The 14492-nt window shown below is 51.8% G+C and overlaps 1 protein-coding gene across 10 annotated transcripts in view; it reads right to left on the reverse strand.

Moving 5' to 3' along the window:
* The window catches only part of ARSG (arylsulfatase G), a 104938-nt gene that overhangs the window by 9592 nt on the left and 80854 nt on the right, over positions 1 to 14492 (reverse strand). For all 10 annotated transcript variants that reach the window (XR_009347952.1, XR_009347953.1, XR_009347954.1 and 7 more), the window contains one exon: positions 6331 to 6439. Coding sequence is in view for 7 of the 10 variants with exons in the window: in XM_059148552.1 (XP_059004535.1) it covers positions 6331 to 6439 (109 nt within the window). In the remaining 3 variants the exon portion in view is untranslated. The remainder of the gene's footprint in view (positions 1 to 6330; positions 6440 to 14492) is intronic.

Raw genomic sequence — 14492 nt, forward strand, 5'->3', positions numbered from 1 at the left:
CCTCATGGGGTTTTGTGTGGATGAGACACACAGAGAAGGCACGTAGAAGACTTCTGAATGGGCTCACAGGGTGCTTGTGTTATAATTATTCACAAGAGGGACGCCTGGGTGGCTCAGTCAGTTATGTCTCTGCCTTCACCTTAAGGTCATGATCCCAGGGTCCTGGGATCAAGGCCCTTGGTTGGGCTCCCTGCTCAGGGGGGAGTCACCTTCTCCCTCTCCCTCTGCCCCTCTTCTCTCTTGTGCTCTCTCTTTCTCAACTAAATAAATAAAATCTGTTTAAAAAAATCAAAATGGGGCGCCTGGGTGGCTCAGTCGTTAAGTATCTGCCTTCGGCTCAGGTCATGATTCCTGGGGTCCTGGGATCAAGCCCCGCATTGGGCTCCATGCTTGGCAGGAAGCCTGCTTCTCCCTCTACCATTCCCCCTGCTTGTGTCCCCTCTCTTGCTGTTTCTGTCAGATAAATAAAATCTTTTTTTTTTTCTTTAAAAAGGATATTTATTTTAAAAAAATAAAATTAAAATTAAAACTGTTCACAAAAGCATCCCTATGGACCTAAGAACAAAGGGGTTCTACCTGTTACCAGCTAAGCCACAGGCACTAGCTGAGAGGGGACAGTGTGTGACAGGTACCTGCTAGAGAAAGTACACTTCGTTATTACTTCCCTGGGTCTCTGTGTCACAAATATTCAGTCTTTGTTTAAAATGCCGTGGTGGGGGCGCCTGGGTGGCTCAGTGGGTTAAGCCTCTGCCTTCAGCTCAGGTCATGATTCCAGGGTGCTGGGATCGAGCCCCACATCAGGCTCTCTGCTCAGCGGGGAGCCTGCTTCCTCCTCTCTCTCTGTCTGCCTCTGCCTACTTGTGATCTCTCTGTCCAATAAATAAAATGCTGTGGTACATGAAACAGTCCACCCCTTTATTTCAGTTACTTTTTCCCCATTACAAAATAGCAGATGTTTACGGTAGGAGAAAAAATACATAGAACATGTAGAAAAATAAAAGAGAGAACAATGCACACATAGTGCATTACCCAAAGCTAGCCACTGTTACCATTTTGGTGGATTTTGTTAATGTGATTTTTTAAAGTCATGTGGTACATAAATCTTACTCTGTTCTAGGGCCCATCTCCTGCCAGCTTGCTGTGCTTTGTCAGGAAAAAAACTCTCCGGTGTAAACGAATGCACTGTCCTTTCAACAAGGCTGTTTCTATCCAAGGGCCAGGCCAAATGAGTCAGTGGGCTGCGAGGCAGTCATGGAGGCAGGGCAAGCTAAGCCCCCTCCACCCCAGCCACAGAGAGGCCCTGGTTTGCCTGAGGCTGGGCACAGCCCCGAGCTTCAGGCATACTTCTGCTCGCCCCATACCCCCAGGGCAGAATCTCTCCCTGGACAATGGCACAGAATGTTTCTGGTTTGCCTTCAGCTTTCATGGTCCACACAGCTGGTAGCTTGTCTCTGGAGATATTCGGTCCAGGAGCTAGCATCCCACACGGGCCAAGACAAGTAGTACTGAGTAAGCACTAACGGGGTCCAGCACAGTCCAGAAGCCTGTCCAGAGTCCAAGGATCCTGGGACAAATTGGGAAGCACACAGCCCTGCAGTGCAGTCCGAGAAGGCCACGGTGGCCGGGGGCTGTTGGTTCGAGCTTTCTCTAAATTGCACCCCTAAGAGAGTCTGGCGTCACAGACGGGTCACATCCATGTGCAAGGAAAACAGGATCTGTGCTCTTCTGGAATGTAGAGCATACTTTCTTTTTTTGACTTAACGTTTTCTCCCCGGTATCAGGAGGCTTCACAGCTTCTAATGGATCAAAGCATGAAGTCTAATGCTATTGGGACCTAGCATCTCAGAATTGGTCAGAGTCCTCAGAGATACCCTATCTACCCAGAGCACAAAGAAAACCTTGGCCCACGAGAAAATCAGCAACATCTCTGATGACCTGCCAATCTGGCACTGATTGCCAAGCCCCGGATGTCACCCAGTCTTTCCTTCTGTCCTGGAGGAAGCCAAGCCCCTGAGGTTAGCCCTGGAAGAGGGGGCTTTTGGGCACACGTGGTCCCAGTGCCATCCCAGTCCCCAGCTGAGGTGTGAGCTCGGAGAAAATGTTGTTTCTACGGAGACCACCAAAGGGAGGCTAGCTTCTCCCAAGCTTAAACCTCATCCAAGAAACTGGTCCTGAGAGTCTTTAAAACCTTCAAGAAAGAGACAACACCACCAAAAACAAAACACAAAAACTAAAAAACCTCTAGAACATACATTCTCAAGCTTCTGTGGCTGACGATACTCGGGATGGAAGCTTTGGGCAAGGCCACATCTGCCTTTTATGGGCTCTTTGTGGGTCCTGTCTTCCATACAAAATATTAAAAATTCCATTTCACAACTGGGTTGCCAGAAAGATGCATAGAGAAATAATGCACATTAAATCATTTTCTTCAACCTACAAGTTCTTTCTTCTCCTTCTGATTTTAGAAGAAACTGAAAATCTCTTGCATCCCTATAAATCTCATGGGCCTGGCCCTGAGCCCCCCCCCCCCCGCCCCCACCCTAGCCTCAGGGACAAGTCGGTCCTGGCTTCTGGAGGTAGGAAGCCCTGCTGCTGTGGGCCTGCGGTTTCTCTGCACAGTGACCCAACGTGCTGCCATCAGAGCAGGCAGGGCTTCTGCTGCCCATAGAAAAATAGCTTCTTTTTTCTTAATATGGCTGCAGCCAGGCTGCGCACAGAAAGTTGTTCAGAGGGAGTGTGTGTCCTTGTGCTCCTCTCCACGGTGTTGCCACAGGAACCTGGGCGCGGAGACCCTGCGATGGGTAAGGTGCCGTGGGGTCCGGCTGGCTGAGCACACGGGCTGCCAGGAGTTCGGGAGGCAGCCCGGCAGCCCGGCAGCCCCAAGGATGTGTGTCAATGGGAACTGGGGACGGGCCATGCTGGGCGGTCCTTGTGGGAGCGCATCCATGGCAGAAGGGCTGGGAAGGGAAGCGTTTCCCGGAAGCTGGGAGGTGGGAGGTTATCTCTGGGGAAAGGCGGTGTGATCTGAAGATGGGAAGTGGGAAGGGCAAGGCGGTTGCCCAGGGAAGGTACTTGAACACAGAGGGAGGGGACAGCAGAACTTCCTCCAGGTTGCAGGAGAGTGGGAACTGTCCCTAGGACATGGGAGCAGCTCCTTTTTAGCATTTCATTCTGTTTCTTCCTGTTGTAAATCCTGCTGAGCCCTGGGAAGAGTAGGAAGGCACCCCTTCTTGGCCTGACCCCCTCTGTGAACAGTATAGAAACTGCAGTTTCCACCAGGCCCCTGCCTCAGGTCCCCCTTAGAGGCCGGCAGAACCCCACAGCACTGCTTCCAGGCAACACAGGCGTCCCCGAGTGTCAGGAGCCCCCAACACAAAGCACGCACATCGTTCCCTAGCAAAGCACGGCTTGGGGTGGGGGTGGGTGCGAGGACCCCCCCACCAAGCTCCACCACCCATTGCCCACGGGAAGTGGGGGGTACTCTGAAAGGAAGTGTGTGGCTAGACCTTGCCCTTGTGGTGACATCTAAACCACAGCATGCTGATGTGAACGCGGTCTTCTCAGGGTTTTGACTTCCGGCCTCCCGGACCGGGCCTCGGGACAGGGCAGTAGCAGGCCAATCACCCTTCCACACTACTGACGGCATTGCAGGTAACCCAAGAGGGGCTACCTGCTCTCCTGCCTAAATGGCACCTTTAGCTGTTTTTCCAAAGGAGATTTGGTCACCTTATACTCGGCGCAGGAATCTCTGATGCTCTGTTCTGAACAGAGACAGCAGGCTTCTGGCTCAGAGATGCAGAGCCTAAGCTTCGCCTCTTTGTATCTGGCGCTTAGCCGGCCCCAGTCTGTCCTCCCAGGCATATCTTGTGCTGCCTGGAGGCGTTTTGATGGTCACAGCTGGGGATGGAGGGGCCACTGGCATCCAACAGGAACACGGCTCAACCTCCTACAGTGCAAAAGACAGCCCACCCGCCACTCCCACCCCAGCAGAGAAAGATCCTGCTCAAAATGTCAACAGTGCCAGGCTTGAGCTGTTCCCGCCTTAGAGTCTGAGGTTCAAACCACCAGGCCCTTTTAATGGATGCTGCCGAAGCCCTGGCCTCCCGAGGGTAGGTTAGCTCCGAACCATCAGGAACTTTCTGTCTGATTCGCTCACTACCTCATCCCTGGTCCCTATAGCAATGCTTGGCCCACAGCTGGACCCAACCATAAATATTTGTTGAGTAAAGGAATTCCCCTCACTCTGTAATTGTGTCACTAGGCTTTGGGGTTCAGGACATGTGTGAGGCCTTTCTCTGACCTTGTTACGTCACATGGGTGTGCAATGGAACATTCACAGTGTCTCTGAATGGGAACCAATGGAGTAAGTATGGACCCCTCTTCCCAGGCGCCCTCCCCCAACACGTTTTACTGTCTGTATTCATGAGTGTTCAGATCAACCTGTCTCTCCCCATCACAGCTCCGGGCCACCAGAACCGAGGCATGAAGGAACTCTGGCCTTAGCTCTGAATGGCTCTGGGGAGTTCTCTCTGTTGTGGAAGAAGCTCTGTATCCCCCTCGAGGAATCTCGTAGAAGCCCAGGTGCTAAGCACTCTGGGAGCGGTGCCTGGCCAGGCGCCCAAGGACATGAAGTATTCTCATCAATTTCTTGAAGACGGATCGTAAGGCTCTTGTCCTTAGAGCGGACCCTGAAGGAGTCATGGAAGAGAGCCATGGGGGCCAATCCTGGCAGGAAGGACACTCCACCCAAGTCGGCTTTCACGGATGGATTCAGGCCGGGAAACAGCAAGGAGGCGAATGCTATGGGGACAAACTCTCTGGCTATAACTAGGCCAACTTTAACCACCCCCCCAAATCCTGCGGGGAGCTTATGGGGCCTTATCAGTCTTGTCCTGCTTAAAACTCCAGAGTCCCTAGACAAATGTTATCTTGTGCCAAGACTCGCTTTTTTCAGTCAACCAAACTATTCCAAAAGTCAGTTGTCCCTTCTGAGGCCTTGAATCATTAATGCGAGGGTATGATGTTTTCACGGTGCTCTGGCTGACCCCAGGTGCAAACACCCTTCTCAGATGAGAAGCACGTGCCTGGTGTTCAGCGGTGGGACTTGAGAGACTGCCCGGTGACTCGTGCATGTGCAGCCCAGCCTGTGAACGTTTGGCCCGACTGCACCAAGTCAGCCCCATAAAAAGCAGCCCTTCTGGCCCTCGTCCCGGCCGGCCTGACGTCACAGACTACAGCCCGTGCTGTTGTTGTCACACCTGCTCCCCCCTCGCCCCCAACAGCACGCTGCCCCCTCCTGATTATACTGTACAGGGCTCACCTGGAGTTCTGGGGACCCCCAGGCTGCCAGGGATGGCGCCTACCCCCTCCCCGCCACCCCTTGCTTTCCCATAGGTTCAGTCTTTCTCCTCGCGCCCCACCAGGTCCAGGGATGCTGCAAGGAGCCCAGGAAGCTTGTTTTCCTCTGTGAGGCTGTGTTCTTCAGGCCACAACACATTCGGCTGAGGGAAGAGCCTCGCACATCTGTCTCTAACCAGACGCAAAGCTCTTAGGACATGAACAGCACCCAGGCCCCCTTGTCAGCGAACACAGAGCAGAACCACAGAGAGGAAGTCCCCATCCGGATGAGTGACAAGTTCCCATCATAAGTGTTGGTTACAGAGAGCTGCAGGCCACAGCTCTCGGGATGGCACAGCACAGCTGCGGGCCGCGCCAGAGACCTGGCCTCCGGGGTCTGCCTTCATAAGGAGGTAAGTGTGAGGGTGAGAGACGGGCACGTTCACGGTTCATGGTCGTCCTCCTGCTAGACGGAGCAGCCCGTGAACTCACCTCACTGGAGAAGCTTCACTCCCAGAAGGAGGAATGGCCTCATCTCCTTCTCCCTCCCCTCCCGGGTAGGTGGACACAGAGCCCCCGCCATGGCTAGTGATGTGCTGGCTTCACACGGGCCCCCTGAGGCCACCTGCCCTACCCCCCGAGAACAGAATGGCTTCAACGGTCTACCCCCTCCCTTCCGCTGAGCCCAGACCCGAAGGGCAGATGCTGCTGCGACAGCAGACGCCACCACCCTGGCTCGGCGTCACAGCCACGAAACCCACCCAGTCCCCTCCGCACTCCACCGTGCTCTCCAGAGGACGGCTCGAGAAGAGCCACTGCTGCTCTCCCTAGCACCTGGGATTGCCTACAGGGAGATCGGAGCTGCCCTCGGAGCTCTGGGGGAACCTGGGAGCATCTGGCCAAGGCACGTGGCCGAGGAGGCCTCTCTGCTCAATGTCGGTCCGTGATCTTTTTGCCACATCCCAACATCTCAAGAGAGTTCGGCTCTCTTACCTTAACAAGGCGGTGCTGGTAACATTGGCCGGGACTGTTCTGGGCCAGTAAGCCAGAGCGGGGACCCGGTGTCCTCCTTCCCAGGTGGTCTGCTTGGCCGGACTTCCCCCTGTGAGGGGACACAGACAGTTGGTTCTCTAGGACCACGGTCCTTTCCTAAAGGTCCCCTGAGGGTTTTGGATCATTCCCGCAAACGAAGGACTTCTTTTCTAACCAGCTCTTTTTACTCCTCTAGCTCGCATCTCCATTCCGTGCTTTTGCTGTCCTGGACTCAACATCGGTACACGGTCGCTTCTGTCACTCTCTATTGAACCCCACCCCTTTATTTTCTTCAGGACAATTCTAATACTTGAAGTTGTCTGGTTAGTTCATTGACTTGCTGACGGTGTGTCTCCCCATCATGAGACTCCACCAGTCTCATACTCCCAAGGACACGGTACATATTTAACAAACAGGTTGAATAAAAATGACGTTTCTCCCTACTGATCATCATGTGACTGTTTAGGATTTTTTAAAAGAAAGATAATTACTTGAAAAGAAAGGAAGGCTGACACTCCCTCAGCTATTTGATCTGCTCGACGCCCAACAACTGATTTGGCCTGGATTTTATTGTTGTATTTTGGTTTACTTCACTTCACTTTGTTTTTCTTTGAGTTAATGAGTCGTTCTCATGTTATGGAGACAGCATTAGTAACAGCTCCGACCTCTTGCCTCTTGGGGGGGTGGGTGCTGGGTGGGGTAAGAGCAATCTATGTGCAATCTACGAATTTCCACTTTGGTAACTAAAGGAATTATTTTCGTAACCACAAAGTCAAAAGTGACCACGGCTATGATGATGACCAGCGGGCTGGAAGAGATGAGGTCATGTTTTATGGAAACATCCTGAACTCATGTAGCACTGAATTAACCATGACCATCCCCACCACTCCCACACACACCCCACCCTCATCCTAGTGGAGCCAAGGATTCCACAAAGTTAGCGTGTGGAAAGTCCTTCCAAGGCAAACGCCGTATGCAGCGCACGCATACCGCGGTCATGCAACTTCCCCATGTCTGGCGGGCGCGGAGAGGAAAGCCGTGATGATGGGCGGGAGGGGGCCACAAGACCGAGGCGTCTGTCGCTCTGCACTCACTCCGCTGCACACAGAACCTTTGAAGTCCCTGGCCTAGCACACCCTACCGGAAATGCTCGGCATTCTTGGGATTTTCTCATAACCAGCTTTGGAGTCCCCCAAGTGTTGAAGAAAGAAACAAAACATAAAACAACTCACGTCTACAGGGCTGTTTATGCTCAGGGGTGTGGGACTCTCGAAACCAAGCAGCAGGCTGAATGCGAAGCGCGCGGCCCTTTGTCGAGAGCCACCCCTCCCATAAAGACGTACAGAGCCCACTCTCCATTTTTCACGCACATGGAACAGGGAATCCAGAGCTGCAGCGAGCCTGAACTGCACTCCCACGTGGCTCTGGAATGCATAACTCATGCTGCAGCTCAAGGCCAAAGAGCAGAGAGGAAGCATCCCTGATCGCACGTGCTAGGGCCCTGCAGATAATTCCACCCACAGCCGGGGAAGGACATTTGTATGGAAGCTTGGGTCGGGGGACAGATCGTTGAAAATAGGGAGCCTGTGTATTTGCATATCCACGCTCCACAAAATTCAAATAGACTCACTTCATCTCTGAGGACAGATGCAAAGGACTAGCTGAGCCCCCAGTTGGAAGAGGCAAGCCATGCTTCTTCCTTCATGCAAGGGTTCCGAGGACAGTCATGCGGAAGGCAGGAGCTCAGGGCGGGCACAGCCATGGGCTCGGGCACCAGGGCTGGGTCTCTGCCTCCAGCATGTTTCCAGAAGGATGCACTAGCACCTCCTTAATGCTTTTGCTAACTGACCTTCACCACCAGGGGTTCTGCTGTGCACCATGACCTTTGTGTTGCTCTTTTCTCAAGCAACTCATTTTCCTAATTCGGTTTTCAGTGGGAAAAAAAAAAAAAAATTATTCAATACGTTTGTCTTATTTCAGCAGCAGGCTGAAAGCTGGAGGAATCAGGAGGAACCCAGCCAGCTATAAAAAGTCTGTGGGTCAACAGAGTGGACAGTCCACATGGAAAGATTCCGGAGTTAAGAGAAAGAGGATGGCTGTGTATGACCACTTGAGGAGCGATCCCCTCTGTTTTGCTGGGACTGGCCAGCCAGTGGCCCTTTGCACTGTGGCTTCCGGCTTTAAGAGAAAGACACACATATTCTAACCAGGCCCACAGACCTCTTCCTATAGCAGAATTTTATCTTAAAGGAGTCCAGAGGATGAGTGACCAATTATAAAAAAGATCCCCCTTGTTGAATCATGACGTTGTACACCTGAGACTAACAGAACACGGTATGTGAATTACACTTCAATTTAAACAGTTTTTTTCTTAAATCCCCCTCAACGTGGAATTGTTTGCTCTACATTCGAGTATCTCATTGGCACTGCTAGGTAGACAAACTTTAGAAAGATTCCACTAGCATCTTTGGTGGGTCCCCAGAGTCATGGCATCTGGTTATTAGAAACATCTAGCAGTGTTTGCTTCGGTTTATCTGCACCAGATAAAGCGGAGTCCCAGGATAGCTGCCCCTGGCTCCCCAGTACTCTGCAGTGATACCTGCTCCCCCTAATGGGAACTCGTTCTGAGTTAAATGTAATAATTACAGTAACAGTATTTATTAAGCCCTTCCTAAGCACCTAGTTACAGTACCTATAAGTGTAATGCTAAGTGCTTCACTGCATTATCTCATTTAATCCTAATGACGACCTTGCAAGCGAGGCACGATTATCCCTGTTCCTCAGATGAAAAAACTGAAGCTTAGAGAGAGGCTAAGTCATAGGCCAAAGGTCACACAGCTAGCAAACGGCAGACTCAGGATTTAAATCCAGGTCTAATGACACAGCCAGCCCCTGACCCATTATTCTAGGACAGTGACTCCCACCCATCCCTGAATACATATTAGAATCCCTAAGGGAGCTTCTAAAAAAGACCCAGGCCAAGTTTCCTTTCCCAGAAATTATGAATGAATTTGCCTGGGATGGTACCTGGACATTAATGTCTGCTAAAGCTCTCCTGGTGACGTAATGAGGAGAGTGCCCAGCTAGGACAAGGGCAAGGGAAAGGAGCGCAAGGGGCAAAATCAGGAAGTGGACACAGTGCATTTCAAAATTAGACGTGGCTTAAATGCATTTTAAGCATAAGTTTTGGGGTTTTTAAAAGATTTTATTTATTTATTTGTGAAAGAGTGAGTGAGAGAGAGAATGAACAGGGGGAAAGGGAGAAGCAGACTCCCTGCTGAGCAGGAAGCCAGATGCAGGGCTCGATCCCAGGGCCCTGAGATTATGACCTGAGCGCAAGGCGTACACTTAACTAAGGGAGACAGGTGCCCCAAGGGTAAGTTTTATACTGCCCACACCTTTATACCTTTATGCTGTAAGATCATAAATGTAAGCCTATTAGTTACAAGAAGAATAATGGTTAAGTCCATAAATTGAACTTCTAGGCACTTTCTGATTTCAAATTAAACTTCTGCACACTTTTTGATTTCAGAAGCTACCCATCAGTTCCGATAAACCTATTTAAGACTTTGACCAGTGGCACCGGCACGTGACATTTGGCTGTCTAGGGAGAAATGCATGTCTTATGGTCGTGAGAACACATTCTAGTGCCCTTGTGGTTAGTTATGACTCTAATTAAGGCAGAACCTCTTACTTAAAGCAATAAATATTTAGCCTCAGCAACCAAAACATAAACAGATCCATGATTCATGAATTTGCTTTCTTGTTCTTCCCTGGCTGCGGAAGTGAAGTGGCATTCCATGATGCGCTGAGGACGGGCAAGACCAAGGAGGACTCCCCACCCCCCCATGCTGGGGAGTAGAGACGTCTTTCCCCGGAAGGACACCCCCCCCATGCCTCAGTGAGTCACACAGGCAGCCTGGTAAAGAAGTAGGTTCGAAAAGTTCTCCATATAAGAGAAGCCCCGGAAGAGCCCCCCAGAGATTCTAACTCAGTTAAGGCTAGGGTGGGGGCTCTGATCCTGGGTGATTCGGATGCCAGCAGTCCGAGGACCAGAGTTCGAGAAATCTTCGTGAGGGAAGCAGGAGGATGCCTTTGGAATCAGCCAGGTCTGGCTGCCCTTCCCTTCTCAACGTGTGGACTTGGACAGAATTCTTAACCTCCCTCAGACTCGATCTCCTCAGCTGTGAAGGGGAAAATGAATGTGCTTATCTCATGGGGTGCTGGGTTACATAAGATAGTGGGTATAGGGGCCCTGGGTGGCTCAGTCCACCCAGGGTTGAGCAGCGGGCTCCCTGCTCAGCAGGGAGCCTGCTTCTCTGGCTCCCTCTGCCCTTCCCCCCTGCTCAGGAGCACTCTCAAATTAATAAATAAAATCTTAAAAAAAAAAAAAAAAAAGATAATGTACATAAAGTTCTGTGCAAGGTCCTTTGGCATAGTGCCTGCCGGAAGCGCCTGAGAAGCGCCATCCAAAAAAGCTCAAAAAAACAAAAACAAACAAACAAAACTACCTACAGGGAGAAAAACAGCAGAAGTTGCAAGCTGGCAGCTCACACGCTGCATTCAGCCCTCTGACAGTCGGGTTTGGCATGGACAGTATTTTCTGAACCGATTCTGAATGCCAATAGACAGGGCCCGCTCTCCAGTTTACCGAATCCCAAACACTGCCCACAACTTAGGAAAACAAACATGTGTTCGTGTATATTACCTGCCTGGCATTTGTATTTGTGAGTCGGGTAGAAGAACGTGCCTGTCCTGAGCAGTGGGCATTCTATAACCTTCTAAAGAAGGAGGCTTCGTTTCTAAATATAAGTATGTGTCCTTGCCAAGGATACCCGTAGCATACTAGTTTTCTAGAAACACAGGGCAGACGGCCTCTGTTTGGACGGAGGACTCTGGCTGGCCTGGGGTGGCCTTGAACGCAGTGATGGGGACATTCCAAGCCGGGTGGCCAATGTCCCAGAAGGAGACACAATTTGACTTCCACTGGGTCTCCACCAGCGGGCTCTGCACAACCCCCGCCCCAACCAGGGCCAACAGCCAGCATCCCGTGTCCCTCTCTCCCTCACCCAGCCCCACCTCTGACCTTTCTCCACCCCACCCCCTGCCCCAAGCGGAACAGAAGGCCCAGGATGCGGAGCCTGCTTCCCAGTGGGAAAGCTTATGCAACAACCTGATAGCATCAAATTACAAACAACCAAGGTCTCCTAGAAGCCGAGGATGCCAAATTCAACAGAATGTTTCCTCATCACCAAGGGGGAGGAAGGAACAGTTCTGCTCTTCAAATAAAACAAGAAAAGATTTTCCAGACAGAGGAGCAGTCACTTAGGGGACAAACAAGGTGCTGGTTCTGTCCCGGGTAGGAAATAGGTCTGGAGTGGGGAAGGGAGGGCCGGCTGCTGGAAGCCAGGGCTGCGCTGGGGCCGAGGGGCTCTGTGTCCGCCGTGGGCATGCCCCTCAGGACCTCTTGGTTTGGAAGAAAGCAGGGGCGTTCTGCTCTGTCCCCAGTTCCCTGGTCCAGTTTCTCCTGCAGGGCGCAGGCCAAGCCCAGAGGAGCATCTTTACTCCTGCACAGGGCGAAGACATTGCTCCAGGAGACGCTGCCTCATCCCATCAGCTGAGCAAGGCAGCTTGGCCAGGAAAGGAAAGGGAAGACAAGGAGGGGGGCCCGGGGCCCCAGGAACAAGGGTAGGCAGCGCGTGGCCTGACGTAGCAGGCTGGCCAGAGGGAGAAAGAAGCAGGGCTCTGGGTACTGTTTGTCCTCCTCTGTTGCGAAAACATTGACTGCCTTCACCCTTTCATCTGCTCTCAAGACCGGCCCCTTGCAGCAAGATGTGCAGGCATCCCACTGAAGAGGAACCTGGATGAGGAGCAGGTGGTCCAGAGGGACCCCCAGCCTCCCTCCTCCCTCAGCCTCCCTGAGCCCCCCTGCCTCGCCCCTTCACACAGGGGTCTGCCTGACTTCCCAGAGCCCCCCAAGCAGCATTCTGAGCAGGAGGAGGAGGAGGGGTGTGGAGGAGCCAGACGGGAAGCTGGTTTGGAGAATGAGGAAGGGGAAGTGTTTACCCCAGGCAAAGTTCACCTTCAGGCTTTCCTGAGAAGAGAGGAGAATGGCATCTGGCCCCCTCTCCACCAAGAATTCAGTACTGTGCACCACCACCACCCCCCCAGGCACACAGTAAGCCACATGTGTTTATGCCTCGCCCCAAAAAAAGAGTGTTCTCTTTTTTAAAATTTACTAATATTATAATTTTATTTGACTTGAATAGTTTAGCTCTGCTTGATCAGAAAAACAACACACACATGCTTTAGCAGTGAAAAATTCCATTTTCTGGTCCTATGTGAAAGCAACATCTAGAGCAGCAGAGGGGAAGAAGTCATATTCTCACAAACAGGTAAGTCCGACTGTTTCCTGGAGATACCACATTCATTTTTCATCGTCATCTGTTACTGGCTATTTCTGGTAGGGCCAGACAGTAATACTGACCAGTTTAGCTTTCAGACTGTTAACCAACCATCCCACAAGGAACAGGCTTGGGCTGAAGACCCTGTGGTGGCCCTTGGCATACCCATATTCTAAAATAGATGCTCCAAGGAAAAAGATCCAAATTCACCAGAGTATGAAATGAGAAGACCGCAATCCCGCTTCAGAGCAAGACGGAAGCTCAGAACATTGGAAAGTCACCCGTATGTTATTTAAGTTGCCCATGGCCTTTGGTGGGGCTAGACATTAACACTGACCAGTCTCTTTCAGCCGGGAACGAAGACATGGAGAATCACAGGGGTTAGGAAAGGACACGTACAAGGCTGGGTGGTAGCGTGGGCAGTACCCCAGCCAACTCTCCCAGCTGTAGTGCAAGCAGGGTCTACAACCCACTTTACAGGGGAGTTAACTGGGCTGTCCAGGGGAGGGGCCCAGTGGTCAGGGATTCTTAAGCTGAGTCAAGATTCAAGCCCCAACGGGGCTTCCAAAGCCCCTGGATTCCCACACCTCTCTATTTCTGCCTCCTGCAGATTCAGAAAGATTCACACCATTCCAGGAGCCAAAGATATTTTCCTTGATGACCATGGGGTCCAAAGAAGCAGCACAGGATTTTCCAGAAGGCTGAGCAGTTAGCCGGGTATAACAGGCCATAAGTAAGAACCATCAGGCAGGTTGAGTAATGAACTGGTGGAGGTCGAATGACACGGCCCCCTTGACCAACTGCTGGCTGCGGAAAGCCCTCCACCCTGCTTGGCCTCAGTCTCCTTGTGCGGCTGACCGGGTGGCTGGGATAAAGATTGCTGAGGTGTCCTCCTATCCTGGCATTCTTTGAATGCAGGGACATTGCCGGGATTCTGTCACCAGCAGTTCTCAGTCAACCTCCAGGGCTTGGTGGAAATGAGTCAAGTCTTGCCCCCCGCCCCGCCCTCAGCCCTGCTGGCATAAGAAAGGTCTTCTAAACTTCAACAAGGGGCTGGCAAAACTGGGAGATGGGGGTGGGCGGCAAGTGTTGAAGGTACAGGCAGTTTTCACTGGGGGAGGGAAGGCCGGGCGCTGGGCAGAGGTGAGGGCTGCACCCGCAGCCAAATGTGCTCCACACCACTGAACCGTACACGTCAATAGGGTTAATCTTCTGTTACAGAGTCTATAAAATGTAATCACGTCGCCTGGACTCATAAAGCCTTTCCAAGATTCCACATTTCTTTAGAATTAAGGCCAAAATGGTCTGAAGGAAAATGAAAGACCCTTGACCTCTGGCCTCAGCTCTCCCTTTGGCTTTGTCTCCCCCTGCTTTATTCACTCCTACGAGCTCCAGACACAAACACAGCTGCTGGGCAGCTCCCCTGCGAATCCCTAGCTATGGCCTACTCATTCTTCGAAACTCAAACCACTTGGGAAACTCTTCTTGTCTTCCTCCCTGGTGAGGGAGATGCCCTTGCACTCCCCTTTCTCTTGGAGTCCTTATCCAGGATTATAATCTCCCGCGTCAGTGGAGGCTCCCAGCACTGTCCAACTGAACTGCCTGCAGTGACGGAAATGTTCTCTAGTCACACTATCCAATATGGCAGCCACCAACCACCAGCCACATGTGGCTTCCGAGACCTTGAAGTGTGGCCAGGGTGTCTGGCATACGAGAAAG

The sequence above is a fragment of the Mustela lutreola genome, chromosome 15 (assembly GCF_030435805.1).
Source record: "Mustela lutreola isolate mMusLut2 chromosome 15, mMusLut2.pri, whole genome shotgun sequence".
NCBI lineage: Eukaryota > Metazoa > Chordata > Mammalia > Carnivora > Mustelidae > Mustela > Mustela lutreola.